Below are 25,564 nucleotides of genomic sequence, written 5' to 3'. Positions count from 1 at the left end.
TTCTGAGGTTCTGTGAGCGGAGGCTGCCGAGTCCTGCTGCTGTGACTTCCTCGCTCAAGGGGACACCTGCGTGTGCCTCACGCGCCACCCCGAGCTGGTTGCGCACTCAAGGCCAAACGGAACCTCAGTCCACATCTGGGAAGACCACAGAACAGCAGCAGAGGGCTTGCCCAGACGAAGGGGCAGATCTCGACCCCGGGACTTCACGAACACTCGCATGTTCTTCCTCCCACTCCTGGCACAGCGGAGCTCCCCAAGCCCTTGGAATTCCCTAAGCACAGAAAAGGTATCTTTTGCTATGTTCATGACACAACTTTAGAGACATCCCAGGCTACCTAAAGATGGGGGCCGCTTGCCTTGCTGGGGGACCAACCAGGTGACTGGAGGCTTGGAACCCAGCCTCACCCCGACCTCCGACCTCCAGGGATGGGAGAGGGGCCAGGGGCTGAGCCCATTCTCCAGTGACCAACAACCTAATCAATCGTGCCCCTGTTATGAAGTCTCCAAAGAAACCCCGAAGGACGGGGTCTGGAGCATGGGGAGGTGGACACGTGGTGTGCCTGGACGGGCACGGGAGCTCCGCGCGCTTCCCCCACCCCGACTGCAGGCAGCTCCCGAGTTAGAGCCTCTGATCATAAGCTAGTTATAAGCTAGTTATCTAGTAAGTAAAATGTTTCTCTGAGCTCTGTGAGCTGCTCAAGCAAATCAGTAAGCCCTCGGAAAGGGGCGCGGGAACCCAATTCACAGCTCACTGGTCAGAAGCACAGGGAACCACCGAGCCTGTACGTGGCCTCTGAGGGCGCGGGTCCTGTGGCCTGAGCCCTCCAGCTGCGGGGGCTGATGCGAGCTCCAGGCCGATGGGGTCAGAATGGAGCGAAGTTGTAGAACAGTGGGTCAGGGTTCCCCAGGAACCGGAGACCTGCTCAGTGATGTGCGGAAAGGGTTTTATGTCGATACAATTTGACAAAAACTGCGGCCCAAGAGCCAGGCCTGGAGCCGCTCCACTATCTGGGCACGGAGGGTGCTGGGGAGACAGAACCCAGAGCAGCACGGAGCCACGGCTGGATCCCAAGAGACTCTGCGACGACAGACCCCGGGAGAGGCAGAGGCCGTGCCCCGGGCAGGACTGAGCCAGGGCCGGGCTGGCGCAAGCCCTCTCCTCTCTGCCCAGCAACAGACCAACCTCACTGTCCTGCACAGCCCGCCCACCGAAGCCACAGGGTGCCCGGCTCCCCGCAGGCCGGCCCATGTGTGCCAGCACCCTGTAGCCTCGTGAGCTACCCATCTTCCAGGGGTGGGAGCACCTGTCTGCCAGCGGCAGGAGGCGGAAGACAATTGCGGAGAATGTAAGCACATGAACCTTGGGACGGGGGGAGTCAGGTCACCAGCACATGTGCTGCGTGTCCATCAGTGTGTGTCCGTGTTGGCCACAAGCCCGCCCGGAACAGGACAAAGCGGGATTCCTCCACGACGGCGGCCGTGCGAGAGGACGGCGGGATTCTGCCCCTCAGGGACCAGCCTTCCCACCGTTTCTCGAAGCCCACGCGCCTGGGGTCTCTGTGCAGCCCACTGTGGGGGCCCAAGCCGCCCTGTACTGACACGGGAGGAGCCGACCAGGCGCCGTGGAAAACAGCTCCCTGCGTGCCAGGTGTTCACACGCGCCCTTTCAGCTCACCCTCACGAAAAGGTGCGGCCATTATCCAGCTTCACTAAAGAGGACTCTGAGGTCAGAGAGGCCCCTGCAGCGCGCAGCTCTGAGATCAGCACAACCACCCCACAGCCTCACAGAGGATTCTGCGCCCGCGTCTGCTGCCGCCGCCGGCTCTCTGTCCGCCTAACGATGCGGAGGTTCCTTCTGCGCCGGATACTGGAGACTCCACGGGACTCCGCCCTGAACCCCTCAGTGTGCGTCCCCGGAGATGTCCGCAGACCAGGCCCTCACAGTGGGCAACAATTCCCAAACCTGTCTCGTCCGCATTTAAATTTCCATAATTGCCTCAGAAATGAGCTAATGAACTTCTAAGAAGAACCTGCAAACACGAACGAGCCGTTTCGTACACTCACCTCAGAGTCCTCTTTAACGTCATGTTTCCGGGTTGAAGAAATGTAAGCGACTAGTGAAGAGAAAGAAAAAAACCAGGACGTCGCAGGCGCCGTCAGGAGCGCGGCCCAGGACGTGGGGGCTCCCCGCCGCCCCTCCCTCCCCCACGGGCCCGTGGACACCCGGCCCAGGGCAGGCCGGGGCAATCCCGGCGCAGTCCCACCTACTCGCCGAGGCCGAAGGAAATGCAGCCCCGGGTCCCACCAGACCTCCTGACTCCGCACCTCTGGGGGTGGAACTTGGGAACCAGCATTTGTGATTCTAGACTCATCTAGAAGTAACTATCCGCAAGATTTCCGTGCCTAGCCTTCCAGATGTTCTTGGGGTGTGCAGGTGCGGGGAAGAGGCGATGGAGGGGTGGGGGGGACGGGGTGGGTCCACACGTAAAGGGAGCGGGCGGGCTGCGCAGGCGGCTGGGGCGTGGGGGGTGTTTATTAGAAATCTCCTTTGTGTGAGGTTGCGCTAAATGCTTCATGTTCTGTGGCCTCCTTTCCAGGGCTCTCAGGGCACAGAACGCACGTTTATGACGTGGGGGCTGGGGCTCTTAGTGCCTAGACTTCGGGAGCTCGGAGCTGGGCTATCAGTCCCACCAGTATTCAAAACCTTTCTCCAAATTAAAAAAAAGGAGCACAACATTAAAAAGAGTCTCTCCCCCACCACAAAACCCCCACAAAATCCCACAGAAACTCAAGAACCAACGTGCCAGCAGGCTTTCCCATGGAGACCAGCCTCTGCGGCAGCCCACCCGTGGGAGGGCCTGGCTGCGGTTGCTGCCGCAGCAAGTCTTTTCCAGAAATCCCAAAGTTAGTGCCGAGGAGAACGCTCGCCTGGACCCCCACGGCAGCCACTCTCGGACATGTGTGCGTCCAGGGAAGGCCACCCCACCCTGCCGCCTCTGCCCAGGGATGACGGAAGGCCCTAGAGACGCCCCCGCCCCTACAGTGAGGGGCCCGTGCTGCCAATATTGACCCTCGGAGAGCAGGTGGGAGCTAGAAAGGATTCAGGGTCAGAAGGGGAGGCACGCGGGACTCCCAGGGTAGAGAGCTGGGGCTCCGCCAGCAGGAAGAAAGCGGCCCCTACTTCCATCGGTGTCCTCAGAAGGAAGGTCCGCGTCGTCCTTGTCATCCACTGCAGGTTCTTGGGAAGGCATGACAGAATCCTGCAAGGGGGCGGGCAGTAGAGAGTGACCAGGCAGGTGTTACGAGGGAGCTCTGGAGACACTGTGTCACTTTCTATCACCACCTCCCGGGACAGACACATTGTAGCCCATGTCCTAACATCAATTCCACCGATGCACCTGCTGTCCTCACCACACTGGAGACAGGAAGACCCACACGGAGCTCTCCTGTGATCCTACAGCGGGCGGCCACCCAGCACCTCCGGCTGTGATCTTTCCAGCAAGTGCTTTACAGAATGGGGCATCGGCACACCATCCTCGGAAGTCCGCCCCGCCCCCACTGCTGCGTCACAGAGTCCCGGGGGCTGATGTCACAGCTGAGGCAGCCCCCATTGGCCGACACTAAGCTCTGGGCATCGGCAGTCCTCAGCCCCTGGAGGCTTACATCTTTGGGGCCTTATTTCTTAGGCTAACGCGGACCTATGGGGTCAAAGGGTATGTGCACCTTCTTGGTTTTCGGCAGCCATGTCTGAAGGGACATTAGGAAGACAGTGTGCATCCCCCCACACCGGTCTGTGGAGGGACCCCCTGCCCAGTGCTCAGCAATATCGGGGTTAGACATCAGACGTGAAGAGCACGTGGAAGGGCCAGAGTGCTTCACGTGCACGCTCACAGGCTGGTGGTGAGGGGCACACGGGGGGCGCGTCCTCTGACTTTCAGAGCGTCCCGGGGCTTTCCCTCCACTCCAAGTCTGGGGTACAGATGAGCCTCCCCCGTACCTTCACCCCAGCGCAGCAGAGGGCCCTGGAGGCCCCACAAGAGGCCCCCCCAGCCCAAGAGTGCAGGGGGCTCCCAGGGCTTGGGAAGGGGGCCCCACCCCATCTGGGGTGCCGGCCCGGGTCACCGCTCTGCCACCCACAGGGACCCCCTCCTTTCGTCTCTGTGGTGGCAGGGTCCCTTCCGGACAGAGGGAGCCCGAGGGTCACCGAGGCCGCCCCCCGCAGGGCCCTGGACTCGGGGCAGCCACACTCACCATGCGCCTCTTGCAGGTCAGCGGGACGAGCACGTGACAGCGCTTATGCACCAGGAGCTGGCAGTGGATGCAGCGGTAGCCCTGCCTCGCGAGACCCCATATCCTCTCACTGCACTGGCCACAGTACGCTCTCTGCGGGCAGGAACAGGGGCTGTCAGGGCTGGGGTGGCCCCAGAAGCCAGAGACCCAGCTCAGCACTGGGCCCCGTGGCACTGTCCCTGACCGGAGGCCAGGACAAGACGTGGCCCAGTCAGCTGACCACCTGGACACCAGGCTCTGCCTGACCTCAGGAGCCCCCACTGCAGTCTACCCCAAGGCTGGGGGAGCCGAGGGCCCCAAGGAGGGGGCAGGGACCCCGCTTTGGCAGGGCTGGTGAGACCCCTCCTTTAGACAGGGACGCACCCCTGCTTGTGGGGGCAGGAGGGGGATCGCAGCTCCGGCCGGGCTGTGTGGGGGCCGTCCAGATTCGCCTCGGGTGACCATGGCAACAGCTCTCTGACGTGTCGTTACTTTGAATAGCTAGGGGCAGTCTGTGATTATCTTGGGGTGTTTTCTGGGCATTTTTAGAGATTTTTAAGTGATTCGTCTGTTCTTCCAGGTTCTGAACGTCGGAAGCTAATGGTGACTAGGGCTTGTTCAGTGATGTTTTCCCAAATTTTGACTGTTACAAAGTGCAGGAGGATGAGTGTTCAGAAATCTGGCCGCACGTGGCAGGTGGTGGCGTGAGTGGTGCCGGCCTCTTTTTTCCAGCCGCAGCTCAAATGCAGGGTTAACAGACTTCATCCTTTTGAGAGAGCCTCTCCGTACTCCTGAGCAGTGATGAAAACAAGCACAGTTGTACTGAGCACAGCTCACTTATGGCGGCGGATGGAGTCCTCTTGGCACATGGACGCGTATGTGGTGGCGTGGACGGACCACGTGCCCGGAGCTCATGGCCACGGGCACTGAGACGCCACCTCCACGTCCGTGAAGCGCGAGCAGAGAAGCCAGGGCCTGAGGGGGCCGGTCCCCACACACAGAGCTTCAGCGACCAGTGCCTGGGGCAGTGCCCAGCACATAGTGGTCCCCAACGCATGTCCGCTAAGGTCAAGTAAACACACACGCTCTCCCACATCACTTTCCACTTTGAAACAGGACAGAAAAGCACTTATTCCAAGGCTCGTGTGTTGCGCGAAGCACCCGTCCCGCGAGCTGCTGAACGCAGAACCCGGGGCCGTCGGGGAGCGGGCTGAAGGGCAGCGGACGGTGGCGAGGGCCGGACGGCGGGGCCGGCTGCAGCGGCACCTCCAACGCCTGCAGCTCTGGCCACCCTCCTTTGGTCCCGGCGCGGCCCACGTCGGGCAACCGCCGAACGCCTGAGCTCGGAGAAGAGCTTCCCGTCTCTTCTGCACGTCCGGCTGCGTCAAAGCACTCGTCAAGCCGTTAGGAACGACCCGCCTTTCTGGTGGAACACAGCGACGCGTTCAGCTTCCCACGGTCACCGCCGCGTGACCAGCCTGCGACGCTGCTCCCATGGGCCCCTGGGTGACCTCACGGCGTCACGGCAGGCTGCGGACCGACGGCGGCCTCCTCTCCCCGGGCTCTGCACAGGGGCACAGAAGAGACGTGGAACCCGCGCCCGTGAGGCTGCCACAGGCTCTTATCTCAGACCCGTGTTTGAACCGTTAACTCTTCAGGAAATGCGATGCTAAAAATAGAATGAAACCTAAATCCAAAGCTTCGATACTCTGAAGTTCACCTGATGAATAAACCAAGGGTTTTTAAGCCTCCCACGCGGCTGACTTGGTCCTTGGCTCGTGTTCTCTGCCGCGCGTCGCCCTTTCCGGTCACACCGAGCTCTCTTCCGTGGGAGCCTGTGGTTCCCGCGGCTCCTGCTGGATGCCCAGTTCCCACTATGCTCTGCGCTTCTTGCCAGGTGAGTCCCCCGTCCTACCGATTCACCTGTGTGGTCCCTGAGGCCCCGCCGGCCCCTGAGGGGCCCTCCTAGGCTGGCCCGTTAGGCTGCAGGTCCCGGGTTCCAGGACAGGCCCTGACCTGGCTCTCATGCCTCACCCTATCCAAGACACTGATGTCGCCTCCTTTCCTAGAGTGGAGGTCTTGATTTCTTCTTCGGAAACTCACTGGATTTCTCTCTTAGATTCACCAGTGGAACTTTTTCTCACTGTTCTAGAAGAAAAGTCGTGTCAAGGCCAGATAAAGATCTAGGCGGGGGAACTCACTTTCTGCCCTTGGGTCACCGAGGTGTGTTCGCAGGACGAGGGGCGACTGTGATGATTCCTCCCCACCCCCGATTGCCCTTGGTTCTGAGTCCCCTGTCTTGGCCGGACCTGGAGGCCGGGTCTGCCCCGTTCCCCATGTTTATCACAGGGTTGTGCATTTCCCCTCCACCGGTCACTTCCTAGGGCCACTGAAGGAGCACAGCCCTACGTACCCTGCGTACACCTTGGGTTTGGACCTCTGGCTCCAGAAGGAACTTCTGTCCCAGGTCTGCAGGGCTTTGGTCCGGCTGCCCTGGGACATGAAAGTCCTTGGCCAGTGAGGCCCCTGCAGGCACCTCCCCTTCCACTGTGAAGTGGGACGATCCCAAAGCCACCTGAATTACATCACTTCTAGAGAACAGAAGCGCATCCTGAAGACAGAGGACGGAAAGGATGGGCTGGGGGCCACGTGTGTGGCAGACGTGGGGCTCTCGGGGTCCCGGGGCTCACAGGAGATGCACAGCGTGCGCGCCAGCGTCCTCAGTCAAATCTGCAGACCCACGTTCGACCACACGCAAGCTAGGACCTTGAAGCTCCCGCGCCCCATGTAGCAGAGCAACACGGAGACACACCCCCACACTCGCCACGCAGCCACCACGTGCAGAAAAGGCCTGGTGCTTCTGGAACGGGCTTGCGTGACGCACTCAGCAGCAAGTGTCCCCACCTTTCTCTTCGCTGGTGAGGGCAGTGCAGGCCGGGCGGTGACAGCCCAGGAGCTGAGGGGCGGCACTCACCCTGTTAAAGCGCTTGGCCTGGAAGAGATGGCCGTTGGCGCGGTACAGCTTCCTCCATCTTCTGGCTCCGCGGCGGTAGATGGATTCTGGGGGGGGGGGACAAGGGAGAGGGGTAAGGAAACAGTCCAGCAGCCTGCCAGCCCCCTCCCCCCCCCGAGGTGCACGCGGACGGCCGCCCTGGAGCGAGACAGCAGCTGGGCGGCCCCTGTGAGGGTCCGGCTGGGACGTCGTAGAGGCCAGAGCGCGTCCAAGCCTCCCTGTTTTCCCTTCCACCGGGCTGCGACCTTGTGCCTCACCATCCACGGAGGGGCCGCAGCTGCCACGCGGAGTCCACGGTGAGCCTGACGTGCCGCCAGGCGTCCTGTCCACCCGCACACGAGAGACCCCCGCCCGACAGCTCTCGGGGCAGAGGTGAGGCAGACACACCAAGCCCTTACGCGGAGTTGAGGGTTACCAAGCACGTCGCTTTCAAAAACGGCGTTCCAGAATCCAAACTCGTAAGAAGGACGCCGCTGACCAAAAAAGCTGGAATTATGGATTTAACTAGAACTGTCGGTTTCGTTCTTCCCCAAACATGCTCGTAACTTTGCTCCTTCCAAATGCTCTGAAGCAAACACCGGTACAAACAAAATACTCAGGACACAACGAGAAGCTTTGTGCTTTTATAAAGTTCCACACTGAAAGCCACTTTCATGAGTTGTGGAAGTGCCACAAATGCACACCAATGTGGAGACTAACGAAATGTTTTTAAAACAAGCAAATTACCAGCTCTGGCTGGACCCTGCTGAAATCAGGTCATGGCCACCGGACAGCCCGCTTCCCTCCCCTTAAACGGGAGACTGAGGGAGAAACAAGATGTCCAGATTCCTCTGCAGCAGGAGCCCCCAGCGGTGGGCAGCTGGGGGACTGGCAGAGGCCCACACATTGCCCAGGACTCCTCAGAGGTTTCCCGCCACAGACGCTCAGGCAGCACCCAGACGTGAGCAGGGACACGCGGGAGGAGGTGGCACCAGCCTTCACCTCCCGCTCCGCCACCTGCAAGTTCACACCTGGGCGCCACGGGACACCAGGACCACCCTCAGTCCATTTGGCCCTCAGCTCTAAGGATTCCCTGGTGATGCCCAGGGCCTTTATCCAGATGATGAGGTGTGTCCTGCCATATCCAGCCCTTCCAGCCTACCTGGCTTGATTTGGGGGAAGGCTGGTGTGGGGGGGGCAGGTCCATGCTGATGTCCACAGGACTAACCGTCCCCACAATCCCAGGCATGCCCCCGACCCTCCCTGCACGTGGCATTCACAACCCCCAGCCGTCCTGCAGAGAGATGTCACTGAGTGACAGACACAGACGGAGGGACAGAGACATAGGGGAGCTGAGCTGGCCTGCTGGGGACACCCCGGTGCCAACATGCTGGTTTTCTTGTGCCCAGCGCACACACCACATGGAAACCTACAAATACACCCGACCAGACAAGACGCACGAAGATGCCCTAGCAGAGGCCAAGGGTACGAGGGGAGCCCTGAGGGGACAGGACCCAGAGCCGCACGCAGCCCCGCAGGCCCAGAGCACTGGAGGAGGACTCACTGTCTGAGGAGATGAAGGCGTTCTAGGAAGTGTTAGACCAGTGCCAGGTTCGGGATGGTGTGGCCTCTGGGGGCGCCCCGGGCAGGCGGGCGCTGGTGAGGCTCTATCCCACCGGCCACTGGGCCACACATGTCCGCTACCCCCCTGCTCTATAGGTTCGCGAGTGACACGCCTCGCAGGTGCCCCACAGCCGCGCTAGACGGAAACAGGTGAAACTGTAAAAGCTGTGGGAGGGGCCGCAGGCAGCAAGTGTGGCTACAAGTGATTTTGGACGTCTCCCTCTGACACATCTTTAAGGACTCATTTGAACCTTTTCTGGGGCTGAAGCAGGGGGGACACCCCCGGAAGCAGATGCTGAATTCAATTTTAAATAAAGTGTATCAAATTGAAAAATGAAACAAAGTTCTAAGTAGCCAAAGAAAGGCCCTGTCCCCTGCTGCGGGTCCTGCCCACGGGCGGCCCAGGGGCCACTGCGGGTTGCCAGGAGGTCCAGGAAAACACTCCCAGGGGCTGGGTCCTGCTCACCTATCCGCCTGCCCCATCACCTCAGGCAGAAGTGTGACCTCCCTGCTGTCGGTGGAGTGTGGCTTCAAGGAAACGTGTGTGGGTGCCTCTGGGCAAGGGATCGAAGCGGGGGGTTACTCTGTGTCAGCAGGGCTGGGCTGCGGAGTCCAGACGCACAGCCAAGTGCTGTTCTGGATGTTTCCGGGAGGGTGTTTCTTTTGCTTTGTTTTTATCTCTTTGTTTTTTAAGTAGTCTCCACACCCCTGCAGAGCTCATTGTGAAGCCTGAACTCACAACCCCCAGATCAAGACCTCAGCTGAGATCAAGAGGCAGATACTCAACCACCAGAGCCACTCAGGAGCCCCAGGGGCATCTCTGGAGGGGACTGACGTTTAAACCAGGGGACTCGGAGTGAGGCAGACTGGCCTCCGTGACATAGGTGGGCCTCATCCAATCAGCTGAAGGCCTGACTAGAGCGAATGACGGGCATCGCCGAGCAGGAGGGAACTCTGCCTGCGGCGGCCAGACTTTCAACCTGAACTGAAGCTCGGGCTCTTCTTGGTCTGCAGACCGCCGACCCGACCTGCCCACCCCCCTAACGGCACAGCCGGCTCCTTACCACAGAGCTGTTTTCCTCTATTCACACACCCTACTGGTTCTTTCTCTGGACACCCCTGACTGACAGGAGGTCTCTAAGACAGTGTTACCTTTATCCCCACCCTACGCAGGCACAGGATGGCGTTTGCAAAACCCCTGGCTTTGCAGACCCCGGCAAGGCACCACGGTCTTGGCATGGCTTCAGGCAAGGGCAGGGAGCGCCGCCCCCTCCTGGGGTGTCCGATCCACGCCCAGGCCGCTGCCTGGAAAGCAGCCGTCAAGTGAGTTACAAAGAACCACAAGGGACAGCGGGACAACCTTCGCTTATAAAAATATCTATGTATATTACACACACAGGCAATTTATTTATTTCAGATTTACAGAAAGTTCAAAGACAGTACAGAGAGAGCCCACGTCACCTGCCCACAGCGTCCCCTCCCGCAGCACCTGACTTCCGCTGACGTGTTCGTCAAGACGGAGGTGAACACCACGGCTGTTCCCTAACTCCAGCCGGAGCCGGCAGCCCCCATACACTTCAGGGCTCGGGACACTTCCAGACTCTGGGAACACTGCGGCGAAGACAGGGGAGCCCACGGCGTGCACGCCCCACCCGCGTCTTCCCACGGGCGTGCGGCACGTTGGTCACGACTCGTGGAGCAATACTGACGTGTGGCCATGACCAGGCCCTACTCTCCTCGGATTTCCTCAGCGTCTCCCTGCCACCCTCGTTCAGACCCAGATGCCACCCAGAACCCCACCCAGCCCCTCGCCCCGCTCGCCCAGGCCCCTTTCGGTGGTGGCCGCTTCCCCACGTCCCTGGCTGGACAGCCCCGCTGACACTGAGGAGGGCGGGTCAGACGCCCAGTCGGGTGCCCCCTCCTGGGGTCTGCCTGCTGTTTCTCTCAAGACTGGACTGGGGTTACCACCTCCCTAATTTTTTTTTAAAGATTTTATTTATTTATTTGAGAGAGAGACGGCACAAGCAGGGGGAGCAGCGGGCACAGGGAGAGGGAGAAGCAGGCTCCCTGCTGAGGGGCTCCTTCCCAGGACCCCAAGATCACGACCTGAGCCGAAGGCAGAAGCTTCACCGACTGAGCCCCCCAGGCGCCCCTCACCTCCTTAACTTCTGAATCAACTGAGCACCTTTCATGAAAACCCACATTCCCACCACGGCAGCCACCAAACCCCCAAAACTTCCGAATGTCGGACTGTTTACTAGAAGGTTCCCTAAGTGCAGGGCTGGATGCAGCGGGATGCGGCCCGCTCGGCCTTCCTGAGCTCAGCTGGGGCCCACCATCCTCTGCCCTCGCAGGCCAGGGCCATCCGCCTTGGGGGCCACCAGCTCCAACGACTGTCACGTTCGCGGATTCTGGGTTTCTGCCTGGAAAGTCACAGCCCCTATTCTTGATTTGAAGTGACAACCACCCCGTGTAAACGGGGAAAAAAAAGAACACATGTCCTCAGAGAGCACACGTGTGCAGCAGGGGCGGGTGCTCGGGGAACGGCGCTGGCTCTGCGCCCCCACCGCGCGTCCCCTTCTTGCCCGCTGATTTCAGCACCTGCAGGAAAGGGGTCCCCCACACAGGTCGGGTGGGCAGGAAAGACCTCCAAGGGGGTGTCAGGGCCCTGCCTGCGGCACAAGGCAGCTGCCCAGAGTCCCGTCGGGTCTGAGGTTCAGCCTCGGCTGTGTGGTCAAGGCCGCGCTCTGAGGTCCGTGTGCCGCCAGGGCCCTTCCCGGGCGCCCGCGCTCTGGCCTGGGCACCACGGCGAAGGCTGGGCAGCTCGCAGCGGCGCCCGGGGCGCGTGGGGTGCTCTCCCCTCCCCCCAGCATCAACTCCAACCCTTGGAAGAAGCTCTTCGCTTGTCTTTGAAATTCTATAATTAGGAGGCCGCAGGGAATTTTAACGAGCTCAGTTTCTATGGCAATGCCGCGTCTTGAGGGCTCTGACAAGAAGAGCTCGTGGAGCGACAGTGTGAAGAAACCCCGCGGCCCGCAGACACGGGGACGAGCGTGGGCTGTGCCCGAGTTCCGGGGCAGGGCACCGTGGCAGGCAAAGTCTCTCTCTCTGTTCGCGGGCCACGGGCCGGGGTGAGCAGCACAGCCCTGCGCCACGCCATGAGGACGGCCGCAGAGCCCTGAGCCCGGGAAGTGCTGCCCGGATGCGGTACACATTGGGGCGCACCGCGTGGGGACTGTTCCATGCCGCTCCCCGGGGGGGTGACCTGCTGAGTGACCCGGCCCCAAGCAGGGGCAAGGAGCTGGTGAGGTGGCTTCGGGCCAAAGGGTGGGAAGCGGAGTGTGACTGAGAGCAGGGGCCTGGGGCAGAGGGGGCGCCGCCGCCTACCAGCTTCCTCCCTGCGGCCGGCTGCTCCGACTGGACTCTGTGCCCCGGGGGCGGGACCCCGGCTCTCTGAGCGGCTCTCCTCAGTACAAGGCTCAGCCTGGCTCGTTCCGGGCAAGTATCTGACATGCAACAGTAAGACAAAGGACACACTGCCAGGGCTAGGACAGCTAAGACAGCCCCGTCCCTCCGTCCTCCAGGACTGTGCGGAGACGTGCGTGTCGGGGCAGAAAGGTGGTGGCCAGTGCTCCTGCAGGACCCAGCTCTGTGTCACATCGCCGGCCGGGGTGGGGGTTCAGAGAACGCTTGCCCCAGGACCCCCTGTTCTCGCCAAATGCACATTCCACTCACAGGCTCGGAGGACACGCTGCCACGTGACCTTCTGGAATCAGCAGGCTGGGGTTTTGAGGGGGTCCCGACCTCAGTCTGGCTGCCGGGGAGGGACCTGGTGCCGTGGGGCAGCCCGGTGGGCACCCTGGCTGGGAGGTTCCCGAGGACAACGGAGAGTGTGGACGAACATGCAGTCCCTGCGTCCCTTAGGGGACCGAGCCGTGGCTCCTGTCCCAGGCCTGCAACGAGCAGGGCACCACGATGGGACGTCCCCGAACACCAGACTGCCTCTCCAGACACGCTCTGTGAGGGCCTCCCTCGGGGCACGTGGCCCATCTGCTGCGGCCACCGCGGTCTGCCGTGCCTGCCCGCACGGCCACCCAGCAGCAGCGAGACAGCCCAGGCTCCGGGCTAAATCCCGGGGCTGGCCTGCGGGCACACTGTGGATTAGAGCTGGGACTGCGGAGACCACGCAATGGCGAGCCTCTCCTCCGAGGGGAACGGGGACTGCACTCGGCTCCCCTCTCTCCGGGCCCAGCGTGCCGCCACCCTGCCTCGCGTCTCCTAGTGTGATGCCCCCGTGCCAGCGGCGGGGACATGGTCCTCGAGGCTCCGCATCCCCTGCAGGGCTTCCCGCTGGCCCCTTCCCCAGCAGCCAGGGTGAGGCCACAACGGCAGAGCGGGGGGAGCCGGGATGCCACGGCGGAGGGGGGCTGACCCGCCGGGGAAGACGCGGTCCGTGGGTGGGGCAGAGGACAGGATGCCACTTCTCCCGCGAGAGGAAAAGGCCCCATGGAGGACAGACAGGCGCGGACGGCCCGCGCGGGGGTCTGTGCAAACAGGTCCCCTGCTTCGGAAGCCGAAGTCTGATTCCCGTGCGCTAAGAAACCTGGTGCGGCGAGCAGGCGCGTGCCGGCGCGTGCCCGGGGATCCCGCTGCTGACTTTGCAAAATGAGAGCTGCTCACCCGCAGAGCCCCCGACCGGAGCCGGGGCCGGCAGGGGCTGGCAGGGGCTGGCAGAGCACCGAGCAGTCACCCAGCCCCATGGCGCGGCCTGCCCAGGGAGAGGGTCGCGGAAAGGGTCACGGCCCTCCAGGGGCTCCTCAGAGCTGCCCCTCCCTCACCACATGCTGTCAGCGGCCCTGAAGAACACCGTCCTGCGAGGTTGGTTTTAAGGAGGGATTTAACAGGGATTTCTTTTTCTTTTTTTTTTTAAGCTTTTATTTATTTATTAGAGAGAGAGAGAGCAGGAGCATGAGCACGGGGAGTGGCAGGCGAAGGGAGAAGCAGACGCCCACGGAGCAGGAGCCCCGACGCGGGGCTCCTCCTAGGACCCTGGGATCACGACCTGAGCCGAAGGCAGAGGCTTCACCGACTGAACCCCGGCCCCCCAACAGTCCAAACTTCTAATCATTTTATCACAGATACCTTAACTTTTCATGGTCCAAGTCAAGTTTTAATTAAAGGGCTGACCGATATTTCACAAAGCTTCTATGGAAAAATGGGCACCAACTTCCGAGTAACCTACTATAAATAACTTCACACCGAACGCAACTCCTTTCTGCGAGGAGGATTTCCTCCAAGGACTCACTTACAAGGAAAAGCGCTCGTTGCTGCTCAGCGCCCAGCGCTGCAGCAGGACCTGGGCCTCTCCCGCGACCAAGGCCAGCACCTGGGCAGGGAGCGCAGAGCCTCGGCGACGAGAGCACCAGAACCACCTGGCCCCCCGGGAAGCGGCAGCTTGGATGGGGAGCTGGGCCCTGAAGACGTGGGGTGGCGCCAGGACCCGAGGGGCCTCAACCTAATTCCGTCTCCGAGAACAAACCACAACAGCAGGAAAACAGCAAGCAAATGTGCGAGCAATGCGGACAGCCGCAGGAGGGGACGATTGTGTCACCAGGCCCACCTTGTGTCCTCAGGCTGTGCTATGGGTCCTGGGGCGGGGGTTGCAAACAGAGCAAGAGCCGCGGGCAGCTCATGGGCACCCGTCTGGAGACAGAAACCGGGGCCCAGGACACCCAGGACATGCAGGACAACCCAGGTCTAAGGAGGTCTCGGTCAGCCCGGACACAGTGACCACACCGACACCACTGGGGACTGGGGACACACACTCCAAGTGAGCTCTCACCGTCTGGAGGCTGGGGCCGGAGGTCAGAACGCCTGCCGGGGCCGGTCCTGCCAAGAGGACTCTTCCTGGGTGAAGGTGGCCTTCTCACTGTGTCCCCGGGGCCGAGACAGCCCACTGGCCCTTATAAGGGCAGTGATCCCAACTGAGGGCCCCGCCCTCTGACCTCAACCAGCCCCTCCCCAAGGCCTCATTCCAAACACTGTCCCATTTGGAGTTAGTTCTGGTTCTGAGGGACAACATTCAGTCTGTAACACTCTGCCCTGGCCGCCTCCCCCAAATTCAAGTCCTTCTCACACGCAGAACACACTCATTCCATCTCAACAGCCCCCAAAGTCTTAACTCCTACTAGCATCAGTTCTGACGTGCACATTCTGATCTCAATCAGGCAACCTTCACCCAGAGACAGGATTCCAGTCCATCTGTGAACCTGTGAGGCCAAACAAGATACGAGCTTCCAAAACACAGTGTCGGGACAGGCCTAGGATGGCCACGCCCATTCCAAAAGGGAGACACAAGAAGGAAAGGGGACGGGTCCCAAGAGAGGCCACAACTTGGCCAGGCAAATCCCATGAGATCTTAAGGCTGGAGGACAGTCCTCTTTGGGCTGATGCTCTGGCCTCCAGGTCCCTGTCGCCCCCGCCTGAGAGGATCTCTCAAGACTCCTCAGAAAAGGAAGCTGTGGGGGAGTCGGCCTGCTGAGGTATCAGCTGGACCCCAGGCACACAAATTCAAGGAAAGAGGCCAAGAAACCAAGAAGAAAGCAGCTGCTAAGTGGGGAAAAAAACAAACAAACAACAAAAAAAATAAAACCCAACAGCCAGCCCAGGTAGAGATTTTGGCTGCCTCATGGTGCTCGGGAGACAAGAGCTGGAGGTTTGGGTCAGGGAAACCCCCAGACCTTCCAGGTTGAGATTACTGAGACATTCAAAGAAAATGGGAAGTGGACCAACCTGAGCTGAATCAAGGTGATCTGTCCACATTCCATCTGCCAGAATAAAATTAAATCCTCTCAAGAGAAAAATAACATCATTCGGAATGCCTACAGTTTTTCAAACACAGTATCCGACACTGCATCAAAAATTACCAGGTGGGCCGAGAGAGAGAAGCGTCCTGAAGAGTCAACACAGACAGACTCCGGCGACCCAGATCTCTAAATGTTTTTCAAAAGATGAGAAGATTTCACCGTCGAACTAGACCTACAGAAAAGAAGAGAGGCTCTAAATATTCCTAGGACTTCAGAAATTTAAAACAAACAAACAAACAAACAAAGCAATTGAAACCAGTAATTCAGGAGAAAGATTTAAAAGCAGATTAGACCAAACAAGACACCTCAGTAGAAAATACCCAGATTGAAGCACAGACGGTAAAGAAAACCTGCGTAGAAAAAAGACAGGAAAGAGCATAAGAGACATGTGGGTACGGCAAGAAGATGTGGGTACGGAGTCCTGGGGAAGCAGGCGGCGTGAACAGGGCCGTAGCTGAAAAGATACTGATGGACATTTTCCAAAAAGACAGAAGACATTATGCCCTACATCCAAAAAGCTCTACAAACCTCAGTTGGGATCAATTCAATAATACCACCCTCTCTTTCACAGGGCTGCTGAAACAGAAGAACAAAGACCATTTTATAAGCAGCCAGAAAGAGAAGAGAGAGCACGCGCGATTACCTTCGTGGGAACAAGATCGACAGGTGACTTTCAACAGAAATAACAACGGCCAGAAAACAACATACCGAAAATGCTAAAAGAACAATGCTTGTGGCCTACATCTGTGTACCTGGTGAAAACAGCCCTCAAAAATGAACACAAAATAAAGACATTTTCACACAAACAAAAATCAATTAATTGTCAGCAAATCTATGCCAACAAGAAATACTAAAGGAAGTATTTTGGACAGAAGAAAAATGGCCTCAGACATTAGCACGGTCACGCAGGAAGAAAGGAAGCACATTAGAAGGTTAAAGAAACAGGTAAATCGGAATGGGTACCATTTAAAACAGTATTTTTTTAAAAAAAGATTTATTTATTTATTTTGAAAGGGGAGAGAGTAAGAGGGGCAGAGGGGTGGGGGGAGGAGGGGCTCAGAGGGAGAGGGAGAGTCTTCAAGCTGACTCCCTATGAGCGCAGAACCAGACATGCGACATGAACTTCTGACCCTGAGATCGTGACCTGAGCCAAAATCCAGAGTGGGATGCTCACCCTACTGAACCACCCAGCTGCTCCTAAAAACAATATTAATGATGACTTGTGAGGTTCAAAATATACATGACGTTCACACACAACAACACCATAAAAACTGACAGAGGCCGGTGCCTGGGTGGCTCAGTGGGTTAAGCCGCTGCCTTCGGCTCAGGTCATGATCTCAGGGTCCTGGGATCGAGCCCCGCATCGGGCTCTCTGCTCAGCAGGGAGCCTGCTTCCTCCTCTCTCTCTGCCTGCCTCTCCGTCTACTTGTGATTTCTCTCTGTCAAATAAATAAATAAAATCTTAAAAAAAAAAAAAAAAACTGACAGAGGTTAAGTGTTGTAAGGTTCTTGTCTTACCTGGGAAAGAGTACAATTATTTAAGGTACATTCCAAGAATGTGTTTCATAATTTCTAAGGCAGCCAGAGTATTTACAAAATATTTTTTAAAGTATTATTTAACAAAGCTAAGGGAGGGGGAAGTGGAGTAACACTTGACTACATCAAAAGTAGCCAAGAAAGGAAGGCCAAAAGGAAACGGAGGGGTTGATGTAAAATGATGATTAAGATAGCAGATTTACGGGCGCCTGGGTGGCTCAGTGGGTTAAAGTCTCTGCCTCTGGCTCGGGTCATGATTCCAGAGTCCTGGGATTGAGCCCCATATGGGGCTCTCTGCTCAGCGGGGAGCCTGCTTCCTCCTCTCCCTCTCTCTCTGCCTGCCTCTCTGCCTACTTGTGATCTCTCTCTGTCAAATAAATAAAATCTTTAAAAAAAAAAGATAGATTGAAACTGTAACATATCAGTATGATGTTAAATATAAATGGGCTAAATGCTTCGGTTAAAAGACAAGGACTGTCTAGAGTACACTAAAAACAACTAACTTCTGCTAGTACGATTCATTTCCAAAATCCGACACAGAACAGTTGTAAAGAAAAGGATGGCACATAGACACTGAGTTCTCCTTCTCCCCAACACATGCACACACAAAGGAAACCCCCAGGCTAAAAATATTGTCCATCTTAAATAGCAACCTCTCATGATGATAACAGCGTCAATCCAAAAAGCAGATATCATGACCCTAAAGCAGTATGCGTCTAATACAGCACAAAACACATGATGAAAAGGTAACAAGAGAAAAAAAAGAGAAAGATAAATCCCTGATAATTTGATAACATCTAGAGCGATTAAAAATGGTTTAGGGTTGCCGGAGTGGCTCAGTTGGTAAAGCCTCTGACTTTGGCTCACGTCATGATCTTGGGGTCCTGGGATGGAGCCCCACGCTGAGCTCCTTGCTCAGTGGGGAGCCTGCTTCTCCCTCTATCTGCTGCTCCTCCTGCTTGTGCTCTTTCTCTCTCCCTCAAATAAATAAATAAACAATTTTTTAAAATAATACACCACAACTTAACTAAAGATAACAAGAGAAGACATACAAAATCTCAGATTTCTATTTTATAAAAATTAAGCACAGAATTTAAAACACTCCCACAAAGGAAACTCCAGACCCACAGGGCTCTATTGGTGAATTCTTCCAAATAGTTGAGTTAGAAATAGTCTCAGTCTTACATAAAATTGTCTCAAGAATTTAAAAACAAAAGCTCATTTAATTTTATGAGGCCGATATACCTCCAAGTTAAATTCTGAGAATGACATGAGAGAACTATAGGCCAATCTCTCTCACAAACACAGTTGCAAAAACACCACACAAAATATTAACAAACTGAATCTGGCAAAATGTAGAAAAGGTAATATATCACAACCAAATGGAGTTCAGGAAGGGAATGCGGGTTGGCTGACATTCAAAGTCAATCAGTTAAATCACCTTTAAAAAAATGTTTTATTTATTTATGTTAGAGAGAGGGCTTGTGTGCAAGTGGTGGGGAGGGGCAGAGGGAGAGGGAGAAGCAGACACCCCCTCTGAGCTAGGAGTCCTGACGTGGGGCTCGATCTCACAACCCTGAGATCACAGCCCGAGCCTAAATCAAGAGTTGGACACTTAACCAATGGAGCCACCCAGGAGCCCCCAGTTCACCTTATTAACAGAATATAAGAGAAGAGCGTGTCAATGGACGAAGAAAAGAAGCATCTGATAAAATCCGGTAAAATTCAGGACAAAAACTCTCAACGAGGCCTAAGACCTCCTTAATGTGATGGGGGTTTACAAGGGAAAAATGTCCTTCCAGGGACGTCCTCGACAGTGAAATGTGGAATCACCACTTCTGCCCCACACGTTTTCAGAAAGGTGAGCGGCGCGGGGTTGGAGCGGCGGAGATGAGCCGATGGGATGACAGCGCCGCCCTAGGAAACCCACAGGAACCTGCAGACCCGACCCGGGTTAACGTGCGGGGGTAGCGCGGCTGCTTGACGAGTCAGCACGAAGCCCCTTCCCCGATACGTGTCCGCAAACAGAACCGTGGAGGCAACACCATTTAAGGCGGCGTTGAAAATGAAACACGGGGCCAGCGCTCGACAGAAACTGCAGGGCGGCCGCACGGAGGGGACGGAAAGACGGCGGAAGCCTCGCCGCCCTGAGGACGTCAGCTCCCCCCCACCCCGCGCTGACCTATGAACTCAGAGGCGATCCGAACTAAAGACAAACAAACAGCCTCCCTGGGTTTTTGGAAACTTATAGGCCACTTGGAAAATCAAGGCAGAGAGCAGCCGGGGTAATCCTGGAGGAACACAACCCCGGGGGCCTTCGAACGCGTGGTACTCACGGTCACTAGAGCTGATTTAAAGCAGTGTGACGTTGGTGCGACGGATCAGCGGCACAGAAGGAAGCTTCTGGAAGCGGGTCCCCACACGGACAGTCGTCTGAGTGATGACCAGGGCGCCCCTGAAGTGTGCTGGGAAAGGGCTGGCTCCTCAACCAACGGTCCTAGGTGGACGGTGATCAGCAAGGAGGCAGCTGCGCTGGGCCGCCACCCCACACCAGCGCGGAGCTCCCGCCCAACCCCGGGTTGCGGGAAGAACGAAAGCTCCCGATCTTGGCCCGAGAGAGGACGTTCAGGCCCCTGGGGCCCGAGAGAGGACGTTCAGGCCCCTGGGGCACAGAGGCGTTTCTTCAACACGGCAGGAAAAGCACGAATCGCAACGTCCCACTTCCTTCATGAGAAGAATGAAGAGGCAAGTGGCCGAGTGTAGGAGCAAATTTGTGAGAATCAAAGAACTCGTCCAAAACACACAGAGGGCCCGTACACATCCGCAAAAGAGGCACGCGGCCTTGGGGCACCCAGGGGCTCAGTCGGTGAAGCCTCGCCTTCGGCTCGGGTCATGGTCTTGGGTCCCCGGATGCAGCCCCGCACGATGCTCAGCGGGAAGCCTGCTTCTGCCTCTCCCTCTCCTCCGCCCCCTGCCCGCGCACGCTCGCTCTCTTTCTGTCTCTCGTATAAATAAAAGTCTTTAAAAGAAAGATGTACAGACAAGTGCATCATTTTTAAACACCCTGATCTGAGACTGGGCAGAGGGCGCAGACAGGCACCTCACCCACGTGGGCCCAGAGGGAAGCCCGAGGCAGGCAGGAAGGCACTGAGGAGTCAGAGGCAATGAAGACGCGCAACCCCAGGCCGGGATGTGAGGCCCCTTCCCGCCAGCTCTGCCGGCGCCAACCAAGAGCCTCCGACAACCGCGGTCGACAACCGTGGTGCGGGGAAAGGTGTGTAGGAGGGACCCCCAGGAGCTGAGGGGGTGAATTCGCATTGATCACAGGTGCGCTCCTGGCACAGACCTCCTACAGCCACTGGCCCTCTGGAGGGGCGAAGGGTCTTCCATGCTCCAAGGAAATGACTCGGGGCCTGCCCCCACCCCTAGCAGCAGGATGGGGCTGGGAGCACCAGAAAGACCGACGCCTGAATGGAGGCCTGGAACTTTCAGCGCCATGACCCACCTCCGGGGATGGGGGTCGGGCATCACCTCCACGATGAAACCTCACCGACAGCCCTCGCTGACCAGGTGTGGGGAGCTTCCAGTCACTGAAGCTGGACAGGGCGGGCGCGGGAGCCTCCGCCCCAAGTCCTGCCCCTGCGTTGCCTCCCTCAGCCCCTTCCTGAGTCGCACACGACCCAAGAAGCCGGTAAACTGGTGTTTTCCTGAGCTCCGGGAGCCGTGCGAGCCAGTCACTGACCCGATGCATCGGAGCACGGGCGGCATCTGCGGCTGGGGCACCCCGCGGGCCGCACTCCGGCTGCGGGGTCCGCACTCACCCCAGGCAGACGCGCCAGAACCAGTCAAACTGCAGGATGCACACGGGGCCACCCCTGGTTGCCGGCAGGGAAGACCCCACACGGGGCGCCGGGAAGCAGCGCGGGGAGTGCGCGGAGGCATGGCAGCTCCAAGCACCCCAAGCATCCTTACGGTTCCCGCCGTGTGCAGGCAGGGGGCGCGCGCCAGCCGGGGTGTGTGCAGGGGCCCCCCGCGGGGCAAACACTGCCGCTCTGAGAGGACAGACTTACAACTTATGGCCGGCGCGCGTTCTCACCCTGGAACCGACCCTGCGCAGGGAACGGTAACCCAGAACCACACCCAGCACCACGGGGACTCTCCCCCACGGCACTGAGAGGAGCCGTCGGATTCCACCACAGAAAGTTCAAAACCAAGCAAAGCTCCATGGTGGGGAGGGTGGCCAGGAGAGGGGGCCGGGATTCTGGGCACAGCTGAGGTGGACCCCCTAAACCGACTGGAGGCCAACGGGCGCCTCCGTAAAAACTCACGCAGTCGCACACTCAAGAGTTTACAGTTTCTAGAACAGTTAATTCTGGTTAAAAACAATGAAGAAAGGAAACAGGACCCGAGAACGGAGGCCCCAGAGCCGCACACCCCTCCCTAAATAAAAGCTACCCCCACCCCCGCCAAATCGGGGCAGGCTTAGTACCTTCTGGAGTGAGTTCTCAACTTTTTCTTGGCTTATTATGATGATGGTTTTTAAAAATTTGCTCTCTAAGATTAACTTCTGGGACCCACACTCAGCACGTGACCTGTCACTTGATTATCCTCGTAAGTCGTACCCAATAAAAGCACTTCTGGAGAACTAACGTCCACCGTATGCTTTCTCTGCAGCGGAACAGCCATTTCGTCGGTCCCACAAGCTCCTTCCTTCCCTCACCAGACGGCGAGTGCCCTGATGTCCCTCAGACGAGAACAGACGCAGGGAGGCCCGGGGCCCCGGAGGCGCATCGGTCGGCAAGTCCGGTCCTTCAGGCCCCGGAGCGGGCCCTTCCTGTCCTCCTACATGCTCCTGGCCCGGCGTGGCCTCATCACAAGAGCCTGGGGGGGTACGGCTCTCTGCCTGATGGCTCCAACTCTCCCACAAATGTGACGGGTCCTGCGGTGCCCCCAGTCACCCACCCTTGACCACTGGCAAGCCACCCACACACTGCCACGGTGCCTCTGCCCCCAAAGCCAGCCCCACGGGGCCTCGACCTGGTGCCCAGCTCCCAGGGCCATGGACGGTCTGCTCGGATGGTCAGTGGGCTGCCCCTCAGCCACGCCCCGCCTCTTCACCACGCATCAGCTCCCCACCCTCAAAGATCTGGGCACTGGGTCCCCTTCTCTCTCTCAAGACCGATGACCTTGACCTTCCTCCTTGGCCAAACTACGGACCCGCCATCCCTCAAAATCACCCCTCCTCCTGGGACTGGACCACAAGCACCTCTGCACATGTCCATACCCAACCCTCCCCCTGCCCCAATGCCAGCCCCCTTGTCCACATTCCTCATGGGATCGAAGAGGCCAGCGACCAGAAGTGCCATTACTGTACAGACCACCAAAGCAAAATACCACTGTCCAGTCGAGCAGGACCCGCGGACCGTCTAGACGCACCCTGCTCTCAGGGTGCTGGGACGTGAGAGGTGCCTCCGTGGGGACACAAGGTGGGGTCTGCTCCGGCTCTTCCGGGGGAATCTGGTGCCCGTCGTCTCTCAGCTGGGAATCTGCAAACCTCAATGGACAGACGGTTGGAAGGTGGCCGGATGCACCCACAGCTGCTCCAAGCTGAAGCCCGCGTCCGAGGCCGACCTTCCCTGACCACCCCAGCCTCTGCACAGGCGAGCCCCTCATCAGGACTCTGGCTGCCCCCGTGCACAGCAGGTGTTTCTCCAGCATCCGCCCTGCTGGACCACGCTGGCCAGGTCTGTCTGTGCTCGGCACCAGGGCCCACACGCAGGACGCCTGTGGCCTTCTGGAATGACTTGGCCCCGAACACGCTGGCGCCCGTCTCCTCCTCTCCCTGCACCTTCATGGACATCTGAATGCCGACAGAAGACAGCCCTCAGCTCATAACTGGGTGTACAATATGAACAGGGTCTGCCCTCAGCGGAGCCCAGGGTCTGGGGGGAAGCAGGTGCTCTCAGGAACTGCATGGCGACGACAGGTGTGGCACCCTGACTGGAGGCCCCAGATGGCCACGTGCGAGCTTCTGAGCCTCCAGCCCCCGAACAGGTGCTTTACTCCTGGCCCCGCGGGCTCCACTCCCCAGCAGCCCAGCCCGCCCCATCCCCGTGTAGCGGCTTCTGGCCAGTGAGGCTTGAAAGGCTCCCAGGGAACACCAGGGGATCCAGGGGCCAGTACCAGGCCAGAGGCTTGATTTGGTCCCTGAAGGTGTGACCCAGCAGCCACGGGACCAGAGAAGGCACTGAGGGCGTCGCCTCAGCAAGACCGAGGGCAGAGCCCCTCCGAGGAAGCCAAGCCTGTGGAGAGAAGCAAGCCCTGCTGCCTGGGGACGAGCCGTAGTCTGTGCTGGGCCCACCCGCTGCCTATCGCCGGTCACTCACGGAGCCTTGAACAACTGTGCTGGACTGACGGGCTCTTCCCTCTCCCTGGGCCACCCTGACAGCAAAGCCACACTCCCCCAGCACCCCAGCCAGGGACCAAGTCCACCGATCTGAGTCTGGACCTTTCCAGACTCACCCACACCCCACCGCCTCCGGCCTGCCCCCACCAGCAGCCTCACCCCGGGGCGCCCGGCACCAGCAGGATCAAATCTCAGGGACATACACGGGCCACGGGCCTGCGTCGGGACCTCCCCAGACGCCACTCAGAGCGTGAGCCAGCATCAACCCCCAGGGTCACTGCTGGGACCCCTCTCTTCCTCCCCCCCATTCCAGGGGCTCCCCACCCACTGGCCACCTGGGGGAGCTCAGGGCGGGGTTATAATTCGCATGTCTGACACCCACTGCCACACTCGATCAGAACAACCCAGGGAGGAGGAAGGGGAAGGCAGTGTAGACCCCACTTCACGGAGGAGCAGACCGAGGCTGCCCAAGGCCAAGGCGTGGCCAGAGATGGCTCCTCCGCCGGTCCAGGAAGCCCTCCAGGGCGCCAGAAACCTTCCGCAGCCGCATAGCTGGAAGCCCTCGTGATCGGCTGGATAAGGGTCCCAGAGATGTCCCCCCACCAGTCCCTGGAGCCTGTGAGTACGTCACCTTACAAGGTGCAGATGTGACGAAGTTATGGACCCAAGACAGCAGGGGGGCGCGTCGGAGTCAGAGAGACTATGCCCGGCACGGGGCGCACCCTGGCTCACCTGCCCTTGGTGTCGCCTTGGCACAAACCCACCACGTTTGTTCCAGAGACTCTGGGACAGGGTCACACCGGGGTCTCAAAGCCACCGTCTCCGCACGGTCACCAAAGCCACTACCAAGTCCCCCTCCTCCTCCATTCAATCTGCCGTGAATGCCAGTGGCACACAGTGCTCTACCAAGACCGGAATCCACGGATGACCAAAGTGTGGCCCCAGGTCTAGAGACCCAGAAGTGACATGAGCACAGACCCAGGACCAGGGACTCAGAGGGGGCAAGAGTATGGCCTGGCCTCCAGGAGCTACCACAGTTAACACGTGGTCCCAGGGATGGAGGGTCCCTGACCTTGAGGCAGCTGGAAAGCACACAGACAGGAGAAGCCAGGCAGGCTTCCTGGAGGAGGAAACATCTGAGCTGAGTCCTAAGGAGGTGAAGACAAGACAGGATGAAGGGCAGGCTCTCGACAGGCCTCCACCAGGTCCAGGAGGACCACACGTGAGGACTCAGGGAGGGTCTACCTTGATCCTTTTCCCTCTGAAGTGCTCCTTAAAGGATGGGCTCACCCGGGCGCCTGGGGGCTCCGTCGGTGGAGCCTCTGTCTTCGGCTCACGTCACGATCCTGGGGTCCTGGGATCGAGTCCCGTGTCCGGTGCCCTGCTCAGCAGAGAGCCTGCTTCTCCGTCTCCCTCTCCCTCTGCTGCTCCCCCTACTTGTGCTCTCTGTGTCTGTCTCTCTGTCTCTGTCAAATCAATCAAGTCTTTAAAGAAAAAAAGAAGGATGCACTCTCCGGCCATCCCAGGTCCACTGCAGGACTGCGCTGCTGCCTCTGCTGGCGCACGAGCGAGACAGCGGCAGGCGCTTTGCGTGGGAGGGCGGGACACGGGGCGGACACAGGAGTGCACGGCCCGACGGAGTCAGCAACGCGGAAGGTAATCCCAGGGCACCCCGCACCCGACCCCCTGCTGGGGCACTCCCAAAGAAGCAAAGCAGCAGTGGTGTGCGCGGGGACTGTGGGTTCACCTGTGGCCGAAAGAGGCTGGAAGAACCCAAGACTGAGGAGTTCCCTGGGTCCACGCGTGCTGTGCTCAGGGCCGCGCGGGGAGCGGGAGCTGGTGGGGCGTGGGGCTCTGCTGTGCGACTCACAC

The 25,564-nt window shown here is 58.9% G+C and overlaps 1 protein-coding gene across 4 annotated transcripts in view; it reads right to left on the bottom strand.

Moving 5' to 3' along the window:
* The window catches only part of PRKCZ (protein kinase C zeta), an 89,503-nt gene that overhangs the window by 21,560 nt on the left and 42,379 nt on the right, over positions 1-25,564 (bottom strand). For 3 of the 4 annotated variants that reach the window (XM_059135036.1, XM_059135037.1, XM_059135038.1), the window contains 4 exons: positions 7,244-7,329; positions 4,252-4,383; positions 3,182-3,260; positions 2,065-2,114 (listed from right to left, as the gene is read on the bottom strand). In XM_059135036.1, coding sequence (XP_058991019.1) covers positions 2,065-2,114; positions 3,182-3,260; positions 4,252-4,383; positions 7,244-7,329 — 347 coding nt within the window. Of the gene's footprint in view, positions 1-2,064; positions 2,115-3,181; positions 3,261-3,398; positions 3,418-4,251; positions 4,384-7,243; positions 7,330-25,564 lie in introns of those variants that run through there. The other variant, XM_059135039.1, reaches the window with a different exon arrangement.

Source organism: Mustela lutreola, chromosome 10 (assembly GCF_030435805.1).
Source record: "Mustela lutreola isolate mMusLut2 chromosome 10, mMusLut2.pri, whole genome shotgun sequence".
Taxonomy (NCBI): Eukaryota; Metazoa; Chordata; class Mammalia; order Carnivora; family Mustelidae; genus Mustela; species Mustela lutreola.
Note: the sequence above shows the minus strand (reverse complement) of the source record. Positions and strands in the feature narration are given on the sequence as shown.